At 43.8% G+C, this 18899-nt stretch overlaps 2 protein-coding genes across 5 annotated transcripts in view; one reads left to right on the top strand and one right to left on the bottom strand.

Moving 5' to 3' along the window:
* The window catches only part of LOC112069003 (FSD1-like protein), an 80737-nt gene extending 74790 nt beyond the window's left edge, over positions 1 to 5947 (bottom strand). For 3 of the 4 annotated variants that reach the window (XM_024136255.2, XM_024136256.2, XM_024136258.2), the window contains 1 exon segment: positions 5816 to 5947. In XM_024136255.2, the coding sequence (XP_023992023.1) occupies positions 5816 to 5830 (15 nt within the window). In that variant the 5' untranslated portion in view covers positions 5831 to 5947. 4 annotated transcript variants of the gene reach the window in all.
* A 147-nt stretch (positions 5948 to 6094) lies between these two features.
* On the top strand, positions 6095 to 14469 carry LOC112069015 (intraflagellar transport protein 74 homolog; the record flags this gene model as incomplete). Its single annotated transcript, XM_024136269.2, has 8 exons — positions 6095 to 6261; positions 6508 to 6660; positions 11005 to 11140; positions 13670 to 13718; positions 13801 to 13899; positions 14074 to 14134; positions 14238 to 14297; positions 14408 to 14469. Coding segments are annotated over exons 2-8 (587 nt in total), but the record flags the coding sequence as incomplete, so codon positions are not given.
* Positions 14470 to 18899: the final 4430 nt, after the last annotated feature.

The raw sequence follows: 18899 nt of genomic DNA, 5'->3' as shown, positions 1-18899 counted from the left end.
CAGAGCGCTACACTGTCTTGGTGCAGAGCGCTACACTGTCTTGGTGCAGAGCGCTACACTGTCTTGGTGCTGTGTGTGCAGAGCGCTACACTGTCCACTACATAACTACAATACATTATCACACCACTACATATCTACAATACATTATTACACCACTACATACTGTATCTACAATACATTATCACACCAATACAACACATTATTAAACCACTACTCTTGATTGGCCTGCAGAGCCCTGACCTGAACCCCATCGAACACCTCTGGGATTAATTGGAATTCCAACTGCGTGACAGGCCTAATCACCAAACATCAGTGTCCGACCTCACTAATACCCATGGCTGAATGGAAGCAAGTCCCCGCAGCAATGTTCCAACATCTAGTGGAAAGCCTTCCCAGAAGAGTGGAGGCTGTTATAGCAGCAAAGGGGGGGGGGACTAACTCCATATTAATACCATGATTTTGGAATGAGATGTTTGACGAGCAGGTGTCCACATACAGTACATGACCAAAACTATCTACAATCCAAATTGTCTAATATCACAATATTAAAACATTACTATGTACATGTGTGTAGTGTGTGTGTGCGCCTGTGTGTGTGTGTGTGTGTGTGTCTTCACAATCTGCGTTGTTCCATAAGGTGAATTTTTCTGTTTTTTAAATTTTATTTTACTACTTGCTTGAGTTACCTGATGTGGAATAGAGTTCCATGTAGTCAAGGCTCTATGTTGTACTGTGCGTTTCCCAGAGTCTGTTCTGGACTTGAGGACTGTAAAGAGAACCCAAGTGGCTTGTTTTGCACGGGGGGGGGGTAGTGCATGGGTGTCTGAGCTGTGCACTAGCCGTTTAAACGCAGACAGCTCGGTGCTTTCAACATGTCAATACCCTCTCACAAAAGACATGTAGTGATGCAGTCTCTCTCTCCTCTCTACTTTGAGATTGACATGCAGAGTTCATGCCAACACAAGCAGACAAAAGGCCCCAACACCATGAGTTAAGCTAATTCTCTTCATTAGGACCTCAGTCGCCCTCCTGTCAATTGAATTAGTGTACAGTGTCAATATTGCCTACAGTATTGACTACAGTACAGCCTACAGTATTGACTACAGTACAGCCTACAGTATTGACTACAGTACAGCCTACAGTAACTGACAGGACCACGACGGAAATAGAGATGGAGGTTTTGTTGACATGGTTTCCGATGTGGGAGGTTTATACTAACATCACTGTTGGAAATCAAATGCCAAACTAGAAGCAAGAAGAAATAGATTGTTAAAGTGTCTTATTGACATTGGTCGCATGTTGTGTTTGTCTGCTAGCTCAGGGTTAACAAATGCTATGTGTGACCAGTCTAGCCTGCGGATAAGAACAACACAGTGGGAAGAAGGCCTATTGTGTTCTATCCTCAGTCATTTTGAAATGTCTTGTTCTCTGTTCATTAGTAACTTATGTTGTAGTGCACATGATGCTTGCTGACCTATGTGTTGTACACTACAAAGTATTACCGGAGATTTGGTAAAGGTTTGTACTACAGTAGTTCCAATTTAATACCATCAAGATGGATTTGATTTGGATTGATATTTGAATGAGGCATCAGTAACATTTTCTGGAAAACACCAGGCTATACAAGAACAAGACAAACAGAAACCTAAATACCAGGCTATACATCGAACAGAGACAACAGAAGACCATACCAGGCTATACAACGACAGACAAACAGAAAAGACCTAATAATCCGTATACAACGAACCGGACCAACAGGATACCTAAATACCAGGCTATAACGAACAGGACAACAGGAAACACCAAATACCAGGCTATACACAACGGACAAACAGAAACTACCTAAATACCAGGCTATACACGAACAGGACAACAGAAAGACCTAAATACCAGGCTATACATCGAACACGGACAACAGAAAAGCACCAAATACCAGGCTATACATCGAACAGGACAAACAAAAAAACCCTAAATACCAGGAACGCATACAGAACGAACAGAAAACAGAATCATAGATAATAATCCATGATTCAAAGGAGCTTGCCCCAGTTCAGTTTCCACGTCCAACTACAGTAATAACGATATCCACTGTACATACAATAATACAACTGAGTGACAAAACATTAGGAACACCTATTGAAGTCTTGTTAATCCACTTCAAATCAGTGAGCGATGAAGGGAGAGGAGACAGGTAAAGAAGGATTTTTAAAGCCTTGAGAAATGAGACATGGATTGTGTATGGTGCCATTCAGAGGGGAACAGGGCAAACACAAAGATTAAATGCCTTTGAAGTGGGGTATGGTAGTAGTGCAGGCGACACGGTTTGTGTCAAGAACTGCAACGTTGCTGGGGTTTTCACGCTCAACAGCTTTCCTGTGTATAGAATGGTCCACCCAAAGGAATCCAGCAACTTGACTCAATGTAGGAAGCATGTGGATGGGCCAACATCCCTGTGGACGCTTTCGACACTCGTAGAGTCCATGTCCCGACGAATTAGGTGTTTGAGGGCAAAAGGGGGTGTGCAACTCAAATATAGGAAGGTGTTCCTATGTTTTTACACTCAGTGGTAGTACGCAGTACGTGTATGTGTTATCATGGACAGGTTACAAGAAAATGTTTCTGTATATTTCCTATCATGTGAAGTTGGCAGATGTTGTTAGTTCCCGGGAGGGACCGACCGGCTGAACTGAGGGCACGCTACTGAGAACAAGCATGATTAGGCAGTTTGATCGCCTCCAGATGCCGGTTAGCTCCGGGAGACAGAACGCGAAGAGTACCATTGCTATGAGACACCCAACGATGATAGGCAGATTGGAGGATTGTCCTTCACCAGATGTTCCTGTTGTATCCGTGGAGGGACCGACGTCTGACGAGGGACCACAGCTACTGAGCAACACAAATGATTAGGCAGACTTGGAGATTGGCTCTTCACAGATGTCTCGTAGGTTCCCGGGGGACGACGCTGAACGAGACGATTACTGAGGAGAAACAACATAATTAGGGATTGAGATGTGGCTTCACAGAATATGCTCCGTTAGTTACCGGGAGGGATCACGCTGACTGAACGAGGGCACGCTACTGAGCAACACAACATGATTAGGCAGATTGGAGGATTGGCCTTCACTTCTATTTAAAGCTGCTGCATGACACCACAGACTGATGATTAACTTAATGCTGTGCATTAGGTCGGCTAACACTACAAATGTTTTCTGACCTACTCTCTAGACCCCCAATCCCCTGGTCCCTAACTCCTAGACACTATGTAGATGTGAGAGGATTTGACAGTTTGAACAGTACAGTAGGACCTTCTCTGTGCCCTCTGAAAAGGACAGGTTTAATGTTGACCTTAGACTATAGCCCACCCATCCAACCCAACCGATAGATAACCCCATGCTAATTGACAACAACTCAGATGAACATGAGGTTACATAACAATGGTGTAGCAGAAGCCTGCAGGCCTACACATAACAGCAGTGTTACAGCAGTAGCTTGTAGGCCTACACATAACAGCAGTAGCTTGTAGGCCTACACATAACAGCAGTGTTACAGCAGTAGCTTGTAGGCCTACACATAACAGCAGCAGCTTGTAGGCCTACACATAACAGCAGTAGCTTGTAGACCTACACATAACAGCAGTAGCCCGTAGGCCTACACACAACAGCAGTAGCTTGTATACCTACACATAACAGCAGTGCTACTGCTGTAACACTGCTGTTATGTGTAGGCCTACACATAACAGCAGTAGCTTGTAGGCCTACACATAACAGCAGTAGCTTGCAGTCCTATACATAACAGCAGTGTTACAGCAGTAGCAGATACACGTCAGCTACAAAGGCAGGGGTTTAACAGGACTTAAAGCTACTCCCAACAAGCTATTTCACAGTAGAGATACACAGCAAAAACCCCTCTGTGGACATTTCCTAGGGCTGTGTCTGGTATGGCAACCTATGTATTCCTATTTAAAACATGTTATGGAAGATCAACATGGAGTTGGATGGAGTATGGAGGAAGGATGTTTGACGTGTAAGCCTAATTGGCTCTAAAAAGAGCAGGATCTGCAGTACTCAGAAACAGTCTACTWGTCATTTTATGCTGTGAATAGAAATAATACTACTACTTGAGCTGTGGCCACTACCAGTAGTAGTGGACTGGATACTGTAACCACAGCAAAGGCCCCTGCCTAGGAAACACATGTCAACTCAATGCTGGCCTCAGGCCTGTATCTATTTCAGTAGCATTCTGTTCAGCCCAATGGATACTCCACTGTAAAACACTGTCAAAACGTCAGGAGCCTAAATGACAGAGCTCAAACATGGTGAGTTGGTTTTAAAAGTCAAGTGGAAGGAGGGAAAAGTGGTTTGACTCAACAACAAAAAAATGTAATCTGAAACTAAAATGAATTTCCAGGTGCGTGGCTGTATGAAGTTCCTTTACTGGACACGACTCTCTAGCACTGAACAAAAACACAAAACATACAAAACATTGATGAACGACTAACTCAAACCCCAGCCAAATCGAACAGTAATGGTTTTCTATTGGAGATTGACAACTACTGACAATATACTGTCTGTCTGCCCTCCCATCTGTCTGAGGTGCTGGCTCACAACTAGTGCCACTTCCTTCTTGAGCGCCACTGTGCCTTTCAGAATGATGTCACACCTCTCCTCTCTGACTGAGGGTTATAATAGACCTCTACCACTGGTGTGACCTCTCTCTCTCTCTCTCCCTCTGACTGAGGGTTATAATAGACCTGTACCACTGGTGTGACCTCTCTCTCTCTCTCTCCCTCTGACTGAGGGTTATAATAGACCTCTACCACTGGTGTGACCTCTCTCTCTCTCTCTCCCTCTGACTGAGTAATAGACTTAGAAGAAGCTTAGGTTGACAGCACGTGCTAAAGGCTATACTGTCTTTTTCATGTACATCTTTCCTTCCTCCTTTTATTATTTCGGTAGAAAGGAGAGGTAGCCATACAGGTCATTTCCTGTTAGATAGTCACACCCTAGTTATGCTGATAACAAACAGAAAACAAATACAAACGATAAGCCCATCCTGTTGCTATAGGCCCTTGACAACAGACTTAAAGCAATGTGTCTGACATTTCATAACAAATGTTTATTTTTTCAGGATGACTTCAAAAAGTATTGTAATATTCTGAGATGCATGACAAGTCCACGAAAGACGTGTAACCACAAATATTGACTTTATAATGATATGATGTTTTGTTATTGTTGCAATAACAGACCTAAAGTGGCTGACAAATAAACAAACAGCCTATAGGACAGGCAAAGCTGTATAATAAAAGACATGAATAACTTTGACACCTACTGTGACTGTCAAAACCACAAAAGAAATTAGGAAGTGAATTACTTTACAGAAGTGTGTCATCATATTTCAATAACAAGATCAATGTCAAATGTGCCAAATCATTGCTGGGTAGAGGAGCTGTGCTCTGTCACATGAAAGACGTGTGAATACCAGTCATTGGAMAATAACCAGAAGGAAACGTTCGAAAGAAACATTGTATCAGAAAATATCTAGTTTCCAAGTCAACAGATTCTTCTTAAGCAACAGAACGACTGTGAACATGTTTCCAGCCCTAAAGCATCACGCATATTGGTGATAAACAATGACAAAAATCACGTAATGTTGGACTAATGTTCGTTCTCAGCAAGCTCGTCTCGTTACATACAACTATCACTTCGACTAACCGTGAAGCTTGAAAGCCGTACACAATGTTGCCAGTATTATGGTATGCACAGCTGACGACCGAATCATCATCGATATCGGTTCCTAATACGCCGGGTACACTTACTTTTTGAGAGTCCATTCCGAGGACCGAAACACAAATATAATCAAATCCAATGCATAGGCAGGCAGGCGAAGTTCTCTCCAAAGAGGAAGACGATTACCCCACTGGATGGCGGAGCATAGTGCACGTACATGCGCAGTAGCTTTTTAACCCTCGCCCTCATAAATTAGAGGCAATATACAAAATGTAGACTTGTTGCGCCCTCCACTGGACTAAAGAAGAATGTCTTTGATGTGTTAGTAAACGTTTCATAAGTCAGTGGTCACGAGCAGGGTTTTGCAGAGGGATTCCACTTCTCAGAGATTTCCCCCAAAGTCTCGCGGTAATGGTTGGTTGCTGTGGTAACGTCAAAAGAAGTGTACTGGTAGCTTGATTGCTACAACAAAAATACAAACAATCAATTCACAGTCAGTCCTATTGAGCGGTTTGACACCTATACAAAACACGAGGTAAGTCGGTACACTTATATTATGCATTATAGCTACCTTGAAATTGTCTAGACAAGAGAACGGTTTCATTAGCAAACTAGCTAGCAACATCCAGCTAACATTAGCCTAGCTAGCTAACACGTTACTAGTAACTTAGCTAACTAACGGTACTTCGCTCGGAAATGCACCATGCCTCTGTTTAGTTTAGCTTTGCTAACGTTACTACAGGCTGTTGCTTGTCGTTGAAAGACTGATTTTCTCCTGCAGGATTTTGTGGTGAGGAGAGAAACCAGTGAAGAGATGGCGAGCCAGAGGCCACCGTCAGGTAGACCGATGAGTCGGGGGTCTCTAGTACCAGGGACTGGGAGACCTCCAACTACCATCAGACCTCCACCCACAGCCATTAGGGTCGGAACTGGGGTAAAGCCAAGTCACAGTTTTTATGTTTTCTTGCAGATTCCTGACTAACTATCATCACCCTTTACACACCTTCTGTAGCGTATGGACATACAGTACAGTTCCTAATGAAAGTCTACACACKCCATTTTGCTGGCTTAAAATTACATCTAAAAAGGGATTAAAATTGAAAATGTTTCCCTACAGATCTACACATCCTGCGCCACGTTTTCAAAGTAAAAGAAAAAGTAGAGAATATTTTCTAAAAATAAATAAACAAAGATGTCTTCACGCCCCAGAGTTAATACTTGGTGCAAGCACCTTTGGCAGAAAATACAGCTGAAAAACATTTTGAATACGATCCTACCAACTCTGGACAACTCCAATGGCAACATATATCCATTGTTGTTGTAAAATTTCCTSAAGCTTATTGAGTTTAGTTGAGAATCATTGATGGACAGCAATATTCAAACCTTGTTTCTGATTTTCAAACAGATTTACTGTGCACTCGGGGCTCCAGAGTGGTGCAGTGGTCTAAGACACTGCATCTCAGTACAAGAGGCGTCATTGCAGTACCTGGTTTGAATCCAGGCTGCATCACATCCGTGATTGAGAGTCCCATAAGGCGGCGCACAATTGGCCCGGCGTCGTCTGAGTTTGGCCGGGGTAGGCCGTCATTGTAAATAAGAATTTGTTCTTAACTGACTTGCCTAGTTAAATAAAAAAAATGTAAAAATCGGGAAAATATTCAGACCCCTTGACTTTCCCACATTTTGTTACATTACAGCCTTATTCTAAAAAGGATGAAATAAAACATGTTCCTCATCAAACGACACACAATACCCCATAATGACAAAGAGAAAACAGGTTCTTAAAAATGTATATAAGTATTCAGACCCATTGCTATGACACTTGAAATTAAGCTCAGGTGCATCCTGTTTCCATTGATCATCCTTGAAATGTTTCTACAACTTGATTGGAGTCCACCTGTGGTAAATTCAATAGATTTGACATGATTTTGAAAGGCACACACCTGTCTATATAAGGTTCCACAGTTGACATTGCATGTCAGAGCAAAAACCAAGCCATGAGGTCAAAGCCAGGATTGTGTCGAGGCATGATCAGGAGAAGGGTAACAACAACAAAAAATCTGCAGCATTGAAGGTCCGCAAGAACACAGTGGCCTCCATCATTCTTAAATGATAGAAGTTTGGAACCACCAAGACTCTTCCTAGAGCTGGCCGCCCGACCAAACTGAGCAATCGGTCAGGGAGTGACCAAGAACCCGATGGTCTCTCTGACAGTGCTCCATAGTTCCTCTGTGGAGATGGGAGAATCTTCCAGAAGGACAACCATCTCTGCAGCACTCCACCAAGCAGGCCTTTATGGTAGAGTGGCCAGACGGAAGCCACTCCTCAGTAAAAGGCACACGACAGCCCGCTTGGAGTTTGCCAAAAGGCACCTAAAGGACTCTCAGACCATGAGAAACAAGATTATCTGGTCTGATGAAACCAAGATTGAACTCTTTGGCCTGAATGCCAAGCATCACGTCTGGAGGAAACCTGGCACCATCCCTAGGGTGAAGCATGGTGGTGGCAGCATCGTGGTGTAGGGATGTTATTCAGCGGCAGGGACTGGGAGACTAGTCAGGATCAAGGGAAAGATGAACGGAGCAAAGTACAGAGAGTTCCTTGATGAAAACCTGCTCCAGAGCGCTCAGGACCTCAGACTGGGGCGACCCTAAGCACACAGCCAAGAAAACGCAGGAGTGACTTTGGGACAAGTCTCTGAATGTCCTTGAGTGACCCAGCCGGAACCCGGACTTGAACCCAATTGAACACCTCTGGAGAGACCTGAAACTAGCTGTGCAGCAACGCTCCCTATCCAACCTGACATAGCTTGAGAGGATCTGCAGAGAAGAATGGGAGAAACTCCCCAAATATAGGTGTGCCAAGCTTGTAGCGTCATACCCAAGAATACTTGATGCTGTAATCTCTGCCAAAGGTGCTTCAACAAAGTGCTAAGTAAAGGGTCTGAAWAGTTTTAATTTAGTTTACAGCTGTAATTGCTGCCGAAGGTGTTTCCACCAAGTATTYACTTGTTTGAAAACATACAGTGTCTTGTGAAAGTATTCACCCCCTTTGGTATTTTTCCTATTTTGTTGCCTTAAAACCTGGAATTAAAATAGATTTTGGGGGGGTTTGTCTCATTTGATTTACACAACATACCTACCACTTTGAAGATGCAAAATGTTTTTTATTGTGAAACAAACAAGAAATAAGACAAAAAAAAATAGAAAACTTGAGCGTGCATAACTTTTCACCCCCCCAAAGTCAATACTTTGTAGAGATACCTTTTGCAGCAATTACAGCTGAACGTCTCTTGGGGTATGTCTCTATAAGCTTGGCACATCTAGCCACTGGGGTTTTTGCCCATTCTTCAAGGCAAAACTGCTCCAGCTCCTTCAAGTTGGATGGGTTCCTCTGGTGTACAGCAATCTTTAAGTCATACTACAGATTCTCAATTGGATTGAGGTCTGGGCTTTGACTAGGCCATTCCAAGACATTTAAATGTTTCCCCTTAAACCACTCAAGTGTTGCTTTAGGAGTATGCTTAGGGTCATTGTCCTGCTGGAAGGTGAACCTCCATCCCAGTGTCAAATCTCTGGAAGACTGAAACAGGTTTCCCTCAAGAATTTCCCTGTATTTAACGCCATCCATCATTCCTTCAATTCTGACCAGTTTCCCAGTCCCTGCTGATGAAAAACATCCCCACAGCATTGATGCTGCCACCACAATACTTCACTGTGTGAATGGTGCTCTCGGGGTGATGAGAGGTTTTGGGTTTGTGCCAGACATAGCATTTTCCTTGATGACCAAAAAGCTKAATTTTAGTCTCATCTGACCAGAGTACCTTCTTCCATATGTTTGGGGAGTCTCCCACATGSCTTTTGGCGAACACCAAACATGTTCGCTTATTTTRTTCTTTAGCAATGTGACCACTCTTCCGTAAAGCCCAYCTCTGTGGAGTGTARGGCTRAAAGTGGTTCTATGGACAGATACTCCAATCTCCGCTGTGGAGCTTTGCAGCTCCTTCAGGGTTATCTTTGGTCTCTTTGTTGCCTCTCTGATTAATGCTCTCCTTCCTTGGTCCGTGAGTTTTGGTGGGCGGCCTTCTCTTGGCAGGTTTGTTGTGGTGCCATATTCTTTCCATTTTTTAATAATGTATTTAATGGTGCTCCGTGGGATGTTKAAAGTTTCTGATATTTTTTTATAACCCAACCCTGATCRGTACTTCTCCACAACMTTGRCCCTGACCTGTTTGGAGAGCTCCTTGGTCTTCATGGTGCCGCTTGCTTGGTGYTGCCCCTTGCTTAGTGGTGTTGCAGACTCTGGGGCCTTTCAGAACAGGTGTATATATACTGATATCATGTGACAGATCATGTGACACTTAGATTGCACACAGGTGGACTTTATTATGTGACTTCTGAAGGTAATTGGTTGCACCAGATCTTATTTAGGGGCTTCACTTTTTAGGCTTCACTATTTAGGGGCTTCACTCCACTTTTACTAATTTTTTTTTTCTTTTTTTGTTGTTGAAACAAGTAAAAATGTTTCATTTCACTTCACCAATTTGAACTATTTTGTGCATGTCCGTTATATTAAATCTAAATAAAAAATCAATTTAAATTACAGGTTTTAATGCAACAACATAGGAAAAACGCCAAGGGGATGAATCKTTTTGCAAGGCYCTGTATGCATTCAAGATATCTTCGTTAAAAAAACAACAATTAAATTAATTTTGAAAATGTTCTATACTTTTTCTTTCACTTTGGAAATGTGGAGCAGGTTGTGAAGATCAGAAGAAGAAAAAAGTTKTCCTTTTTAGATTTCAATTTAAGGCAGGAAAATGTGACAATTGCAAGGRGTCTGTAAGACTTTCACATGGCACTGTAGCAGGGTTCTCCCCAAAGAATGTAAGAGGGGGGCTGCTCCACCTTGTGGACTGGCTGCGCCACTGTTCTAACGTCATCTGTTTTAAGGCCATTTGTTGCTCTAGATTGCAGGAAATGGCAGTTACAGGTGTTTTAAAAAATAAATAAAAYATCTCTGAGTCTAAYGGGGGTCATGGCCCACCTTCAGGCCTACCCCTCCCTCCGRTGTACTTAGCAGTACCACCTTGTTAAAAAATCCTGGGACAACCCTGTGTAGCTATATGCTTAGAGATGATTTAAAGTAGATAGGTAGTACATTATGTATGCTAGCTATTTAAAATCATTTATAAATTGTAGCTCCTTTCTAGTTTGTTTTTAAAAGTGGAATCTAAGCAGCATTTCTAGTTGAATAATGTCTTGTGTGTAATGTGTAGATTGTTCCGGGTACTGGGCGTCCTGGAACCAGAGGAGGAGCCCTCGGGACCCCTGGTGTTCTCTCTGCTCAAATTAAAGTGGCAGACCGGCCAGTCACCCAGCAGGGCCTGAGCGGCATGAAGACTGGCATGAAGGGTACAGTATTATTATTGACCTGTATTATACACCCGTATTATACACCTGTATTATACACCCGTATTATTGACCTGTATTATAAACCTGTATTATACACCTGTATTGTTGAACTGTATTATTCACCTGTATTATTGACCTGTATTATAAACCTGTATTATACACCCGTATTATTTACCCGTAGCATTCACCCGTATTAACCACCTGAATTATACACCCGTATTATTCACATATATACACGTATTATTGACCTGCATTATAAACCCGTATTATTGACCTGTATTATTGACCTGTATTATAAACCCGTATTATTCACCTGTGTTATTCACCCGTATTATTCAACCGTATTATTGACCTGTATTATAACCTGTATTATTCACCCGTTATTTTGGCCTGGATTATTCACCCGTATTAACCACCTGTATTATTCACCCATATTATACACCCGTATTATAAACCCCTATTATTCACCCGTTATTTTGGCCTGGATTATTCCACCCTTATTATACACCTGTATTATCCACCCGTAATTATTGGACCTGTATTATACCTGTTATTTTTTCACACGTATTATAAACCCGTATTTAACACGTTATTTTGACCTGGAATTATACACCCGTATTATTGACCTGTATTATACACCTGATAAACTGGAATTATTCACCTGTTATTTTGACCCGGATTATACACCCGTATTATAACTGCTTATACACCGTATTATAAACCTGTATTTTTCACCCGTTATTTGAACCTGTATTTAACCTGATTATTCACCCTATTATTGACCTGTATTATACCGGTTTATCACCCGTATTATAACCCTGTTTATCACACGTATTATTGACCTGTATTATAACCTGTATTATCACCATATTATAACCTGTGTTATCACTCCGTATTATTACACCTATTTAAACCTGCATTATACACACCTGTATTATAAAACGCCGTATTATACACCCGTATTATACAACACCCGTATTATACACCCGTATTATACACCCGTATTATAAACCCGTATTATACACCCGTATTATACACCTGTATTGACCATAAACCCGTATTATACAACCCGTATTATACACCGTATTATAAAACGCCGTATTTAACACGCTCCGTCATTAACAACCTGTGTATTTCACCCGTATTATTTGGATCCTGTATTATAAACCGTATTATTCACCCATATTATAAACCTGTGTATTATAGTTCAGCCCGTATTAAATTACCGTATTATAAACTCATTATACACCCGTATTATACACACCCGTATTATACAATCCCGTATTATACACCCTATTATATTAACCGTATTATAAACCTGTAGTTCACCCGTATTATATGACCTGGTATGTATACAACCGTATTATAACCACTATTAAACACCGTATTAATAAACCGTATTATAAACCGTATTATTACCGCGTATATTGAGCATATTAGACCGCTGATTATAACCCATATTATAAACTGTGTTATTGACCCGTATTATTGACTGTATTATATAAACCCCCGTATTATTGACCCGTATTATACACCGTAATTATAAACCCGTATTAATAAACCCGTATTATACACCCGTATTATACACCGCGTATTTATAAACAGTATTATACACCGTATTATAAAACCTGTGTTATTGACCCGTATTATTGACCCGTAATTATAAACCCGTATTCATAAAACCTCGCTTAAACCCGTATTATACAACCCATATTAATAAACCTGGTGTTACTTCACTCGTATTATTGACCGGCGTATTATATAACCTGCCATTATACCCCGTTTTATAACACACATAATTGTACAACCTGTTTTATATACACTGAGTGTACAAAKCATTATATTGTGTTGCACCCTCCTTTGCCCTCAGAACAGCCTCAGTTCCACAGGGATTCTGGCCCATGTTGACTAAAAGATGTTCCCACCGTTGTGTCAAGTTGGCTGGATGTCCTTTGGYCGYTGGACCATTCTAGATACACACAGGACACTGTTGAGTGTGGAAAAACCCAGCAACGTTGCAGTTCTTGACACACTCAACCCGGTGTGCCTGGAACCTACTACCATACCCCGTTCAAAGGCACTTCAATCTTTTGTCTTGCCCGTTCACCCTCTGAATGGCACACATACACAATCCATGTCTCAAGGCTTAAAAATCCTTCTTTAACCRGTCTCCTCCCCTTCATCTACACTAATTGAACTGGATTTAACAGGTGACTTCAATTGGAGATCATAACTTTCACCTGGTCAGTCTATGTCATGGAAAGAGCAGGTGTTCTTAATGTTTTGTACGCTCATTGTATTCACCAGCCATATCTTTCCTCGGACATCAGTCCACGTTAATGTGTGGCACACTCCCCAAAATGTGTTCTTCGCCCCCTCTCTGGTAAAATATATACATACAACAGTTTAGGACCTCCATATAAAAACACAACTTAATGTGATGATTTTGGTATCGAAGTCTTGTCTCACACACAAATTATTTTCTTATCTGTCTGTCATGACATGAGATCTCTCGCTCTTATTTTCCAGGACCTCAGAGGCAGATTCTGGATAAATCCTACTACCTTGGCCTTCTCAGGTAAGGCTGAATAGAAGATATATAGAACCACGTGTTGTACACTGTATCGCCATGTGTCATGGTCTTCTATGTGACTCAACAGGAGTAAGATCAATGAACTGACAACAGAGACCAGCAAACTGCAGAAAGAGATTGACACCTTCAATCAGGAGAACTCTGTTTACCTCTCCTATGAGAAAAGGTAAAGTAATCAGCGAGGAAATACACGATGCACAAATAGGCCTTGGGTTGTTTTGTATCGACAACTCAGAGACACCCTTTTTTTAGTTTTTAATCTTCAATTGGTTCTCATGTTTTCATCATCCAAGGTTTATACGGATGGTCTCTKATGGTCCTGTTGTTTTATCCCCTGCAGAGCAGAAGGACTTGCTGGTGAACTGAAGGATCTACAGGGACAACTGGCAGATTACAACATGGTAAAGGGACACACGGGTCTATTTGATGAAGACGATATGATGTTATTATTTTAGGATGTACTAAACACTGCTGTTACCCTTTTTTCCCCCCTTTTTTTCCCAGCTAGTTGACAAGTTGAACACCAACACTGAGATGGAGGATGTCATAAATGACTTCAATATGGTAACTACATTTGATCATTTAGCAAACTGTTTTATACGTGAATTGTCTCCAAGATYGGATACGTTTAGTTCAGTCCTAACCCTGACCGTTTGCATACTATGTTTGTGTAGTTGAAAGCACAGAACGACCGAGAGGCTCAAAGTATGGATGTSATATTCACAGAAAGACGAGAGTAAGTACTCAAATATTTATTTAATATGACTAAACTTAGACGACCTACCACAGGGGTCTCCAACCTTTTCTAACATGAGAGCTACTTAAAAAAATGTAACATGTCGTGAGCAACTCATTTTCTAGCTTTCAAATAGGAACATTCTCCTCTTCTCTTCTCCCTGCAACTCTTCCCTGAGTCCTTGGTATTAAGGAGAAAGTAGTGACTATGTTGTCAACTCTTCCCTGGTCCTTAGTGCACTACATTCTCTTGTTCACTAAGGACAGGGGAAGAGTTGACAACTTAGTGCACTACTTTCTCTTGTACACTATGGTTGTCAACTCTTCCCCTGGTCCTTAGTGACCTCCACTATGTTTGACCTGTTGAAGACCCCTGACCTCCACTATATTTGACCTGTTGGAGACCCCTGACCTCCACTATATTTGACCCTGTTGGAGACCCCTGACCTCCACTATATTTGACTGTTGGAGACCCCTGACCTCCACTATGTTTGACCTGTTGGAGACCCCTGCCCTCCACTATGTTTTGACCTGTTGGAGACCCCTGACCTCACTATGTTTGACCTGTTGGAGACCCCTGACCTCCACTATATTTGACCTGTTGGAGACCCCTGACCTCCACTATGTTGGACCTGTTGGAGACCCCTGACCTCCCACTATATTTGACCTGTTGGAGACCCCTGACCTCCACTATGTTTGACCTGTTGGAGACCCCTGACCTCCACTATGTTTGACCGGTTGAGACCCCTGACCTCCACTATATTTGACCTGTTGGAGACCCCTGACCTCCACTATGTTTGACCTGTTGGAGACCCCTGACCTCCACTATGTTTGACCTGTTGGAGACCCTGACCTCCACTATGTTTGACCTGTTGGAGCCCCTGACCTCCACTATATTTGACCTGTTGGAGCCCCCTGACCTCCACTATGTTTGACCTGTTGGAGACCCCTGACCTCCCATATGTTTGACCTGTTGGAGACCCCTGACTCCCTATGTTTGACCTGTTGGAGACCCCTGAACCTCCACTATATTTGACCTGTTGGAGACCCCTGACCTCCACTATGTTTGACCTGTTGGAGAACCCTGACCTCCACTATGTTTGACCTGTTGGAGACCCTGACCTCCACTATATTTGACCTGTTGGAGACCCCTGACCTCCACTATGTTTGACCTGTTGGAGACCCCTGATCTCCACTATGTTTGACCTGTTGGAGACCCCTGACCTCCACTATGTTTGACTGTTGGAGACCCCTGACCTCCACTACGTTTGATCCTGTTGGAGACCCCTGACCTCCACTATATTTGACCTGTTGGAGACCCCTGACCTCCACTATTTTGACCTGTTGGAGCACCCTGACCTCACTATGTTTGACCCGTGTTGAGACCCCTGACCTCCACTATGTTTGACCTGTTGGAGACCCCTGACCTCCACTATGTTTGACCTGTTGGAGACCCTGACCTCCACTATGTTTGACCTGTTGGAGACCCCTGACCTCCACTATGTTTGACCTGTTGGAGACCCTGACCTCCACAATGTTTGACCTGTTGGAGACCCCTGACCTCCACTATATTTGACCTTTGGAGACCCTGACCTCCACTATATTTTGACCTGTTGGAGACCCCTGACCTCCAAATGTTTGACCTGTTTGGAGACCCCTGACCTCCACTATTTTGACCTGTTGGAGACCCCGACTCCACTATTTGACCTGTTGGAGACCCCTGACCTCCACTATGTTTGACCTGTTTGGAGACCCTGACCTCCACTATGTTTTGACCTGTTGGAGACCCCTGACCTCCACTATGTTTTGACCTGTTGGAGACCCCATGACCTCCACTATGTTTGACCTGTTGGAGACCCCTGACCTCCACTATGTTTGACCTGTTGGGAGACCCCTGACCCTCCACTATGTTTTGAACCTGTTGGAGACCCCTGACCTCCACTATTTTGACCTGTTGGAGACCCCTGACCTCCACTATATTTGACCTGTTGGAGACCCTGACCTCCCACTATATTTGACCTGTTGGAGACCCCTGACCTCCACTATTTTGACCTGTTGGAGACCCCTGACCTCCACTATGTTTGACCTGTTGGAGACCCTGACCTCCACAATGTTTGACCTGTTGGAGACCCCTGACCTCCACTATTTTGACCTGTTGGAGCCCCTGACCTCCACTATATTTGACCTGTTGGAGACCCCTGACCTCCACTATATTTGACCTGTTGGAGACCCCTGACCTCCACTATATTTGACCTGTTGGAGACCCTGACCTCCACTATATTTGACCTGTTGGAGACCCCTGACCTCCACTATATTTGACCTGTTGGAGACCCCTGACCTCCACTATGTTTGACCTGTTGGAGACCCCTGACCTCCACTATGTTTGACCTGTTGGAGACCCCTGACCTCCACTATGTTTGACCTGTTGGAGACCCCTGATCCACTATGTTTGACCTGTTGGAGACCCCTGACCTCCACTATTTTGACCTGTTGGAGACCCCTGACCTCCACTATTTTGACCTGTTGGAGACCCTGACCTCCACTATATTGACCTGTTGGAGACCCCTGACTCCACTATGTTTGACCTGTTGGAGACCCCTGACCTCCACTATATTTGACCTGTTGGAGACCCCTGACCTCCACTATATTTGACCTGTTGGAGACCCCTGACCTCCCACAATGTTTGACCTGTTGGAGACCCCTGACCTCCACTATATTTGACCTGTTGGAGACCCCTGACCTCCACTATGTTTGACCTGTTGGAGACCCCTGACCTCCACTATATTTGACCTGTTGGAGACCCCTGACCCCACTATGCTTGACCGGTTGGAGACCCCTGACCTCCACTATTTGACCTGTTGGAGACCCTGACCTCCACTATGTTTGACCTGTTGGAGACCCCTGACCTCCACTATATTTGACCTGTTGGAGACCCCTGACCTCCACTATGTTTGACCTGTTGGGACCCCTGACCTCCCACTATGTTTGACCTGTTGGAGACCCCTGACCTCCCTATATTTGACCTTTTGGAGACCCCTGAATCCACTATATTTGACCTGTTGGAGACCCCTGACTCCACATAATTTGACTGTTGGGACCCTGACCTCCACTATATTTGACCTGTTGGAGACCCCTGACCTCCACTATATGTTGACCTGTTTGGAGACCCTGACCTCCACTATGTTTGACCTGTTGGAGACCCCTGACCTCCACCTATGTTTGACCTGTTGGAGACCCCTGACCTCCACTATTTTGACCTGTTGGAGACCCCTGACCTCCACATGTTTTGACCTGTTGGAGACCCCTGACCTCCACTATGTTTGACCTGTTGGAGACCCTGACCTCCACTATGTTTGACCTGTTGGAGACCCTGGCTCCACTAGTATTTGACCTGTTGGAGACCCCTGACCTCCACTATATTTGACCGGTGGAGACCCTGACCTCCACTATATTTGACCTGTTGGAGACCCCTAGACTCTCCACTATGTTTGACCGTGTTGGAGACCCCTGACCTCCACTATGTTTGACCTGTTGGAGACCCCTCGGACCTCCACTATATATTTGAACCTGTTGGAGACCCCTGACCTCCACTATGTTTGACCTGTTGGAGACCCCTGACCTCCACTATGTTTGACCTGTTGGAGACCCCTGACTCCATATTTTGACCTGTTGAGACCCCTGACCTCCACTATGTTTGACCTGTGAGACCCCTGATCTCCACTATGTTTGACCTGTTGGAGACCCCGACCTCCACTATGTTTGACCTGTTGGAGACCCCTGACCTCCACTATGTTTGACCTGTTGGAGACCCCTGACCTCCCACTATGTTTGACCTGTTGGAGACCCCTGACCCTCCACTAATATTTGACCTGTTGGAGACCCCTGACCTCCACTATTTTGACCTGTTGGAGACCCCTGACCTCCACTATATTTGGACCTGTTGGGACCCTGACCTCACATATGTTTTGACCTGTTGGAGACCCCTGACCTCCACTATGTTTGACCTGTTGGAGACCCCTGACCTCCACTATATTTGACCTGTTGGAGACCCCGACCTCCACTATATTTGGACCTGTTGGAAGACCCCTGACCTCCACTATATTTGACCTGTTGGAGACCCCTGACCTCCACTATATTTGACCTGTTGGAGACCCCTGACCTCCACATATTTGACCTGTTGGAGACCCCTGACCTCCACTATGTTTGACACTGTTGGAGACCCCCTGACCTCCACTATGTTTGACCTGTTGGAGACCCCTGACCTCCACTATGTTTGACCTGTTGGAGACCCCTGACCTCCACTATTTTGACCTGTTGGAGACCCTGACTCCCACATGTTTGACCTGTTGGAGGACCCCTGACCTCCACTACTATTTGACTGTTGGAGACCCCTGACCTCCACTATATTTGACCTGTTGGAGACCCCTGACC

The sequence above is a fragment of the Salvelinus sp. IW2-2015 genome, unplaced genomic scaffold (assembly GCF_002910315.2).
Source record: "Salvelinus sp. IW2-2015 unplaced genomic scaffold, ASM291031v2 Un_scaffold845, whole genome shotgun sequence".
NCBI classification, from domain to species: Eukaryota; Metazoa; Chordata; class Actinopteri; order Salmoniformes; family Salmonidae; genus Salvelinus; species Salvelinus sp. IW2-2015.
Note: the sequence above shows the minus strand (reverse complement) of the source record. Positions and strands in the feature narration are given on the sequence as shown.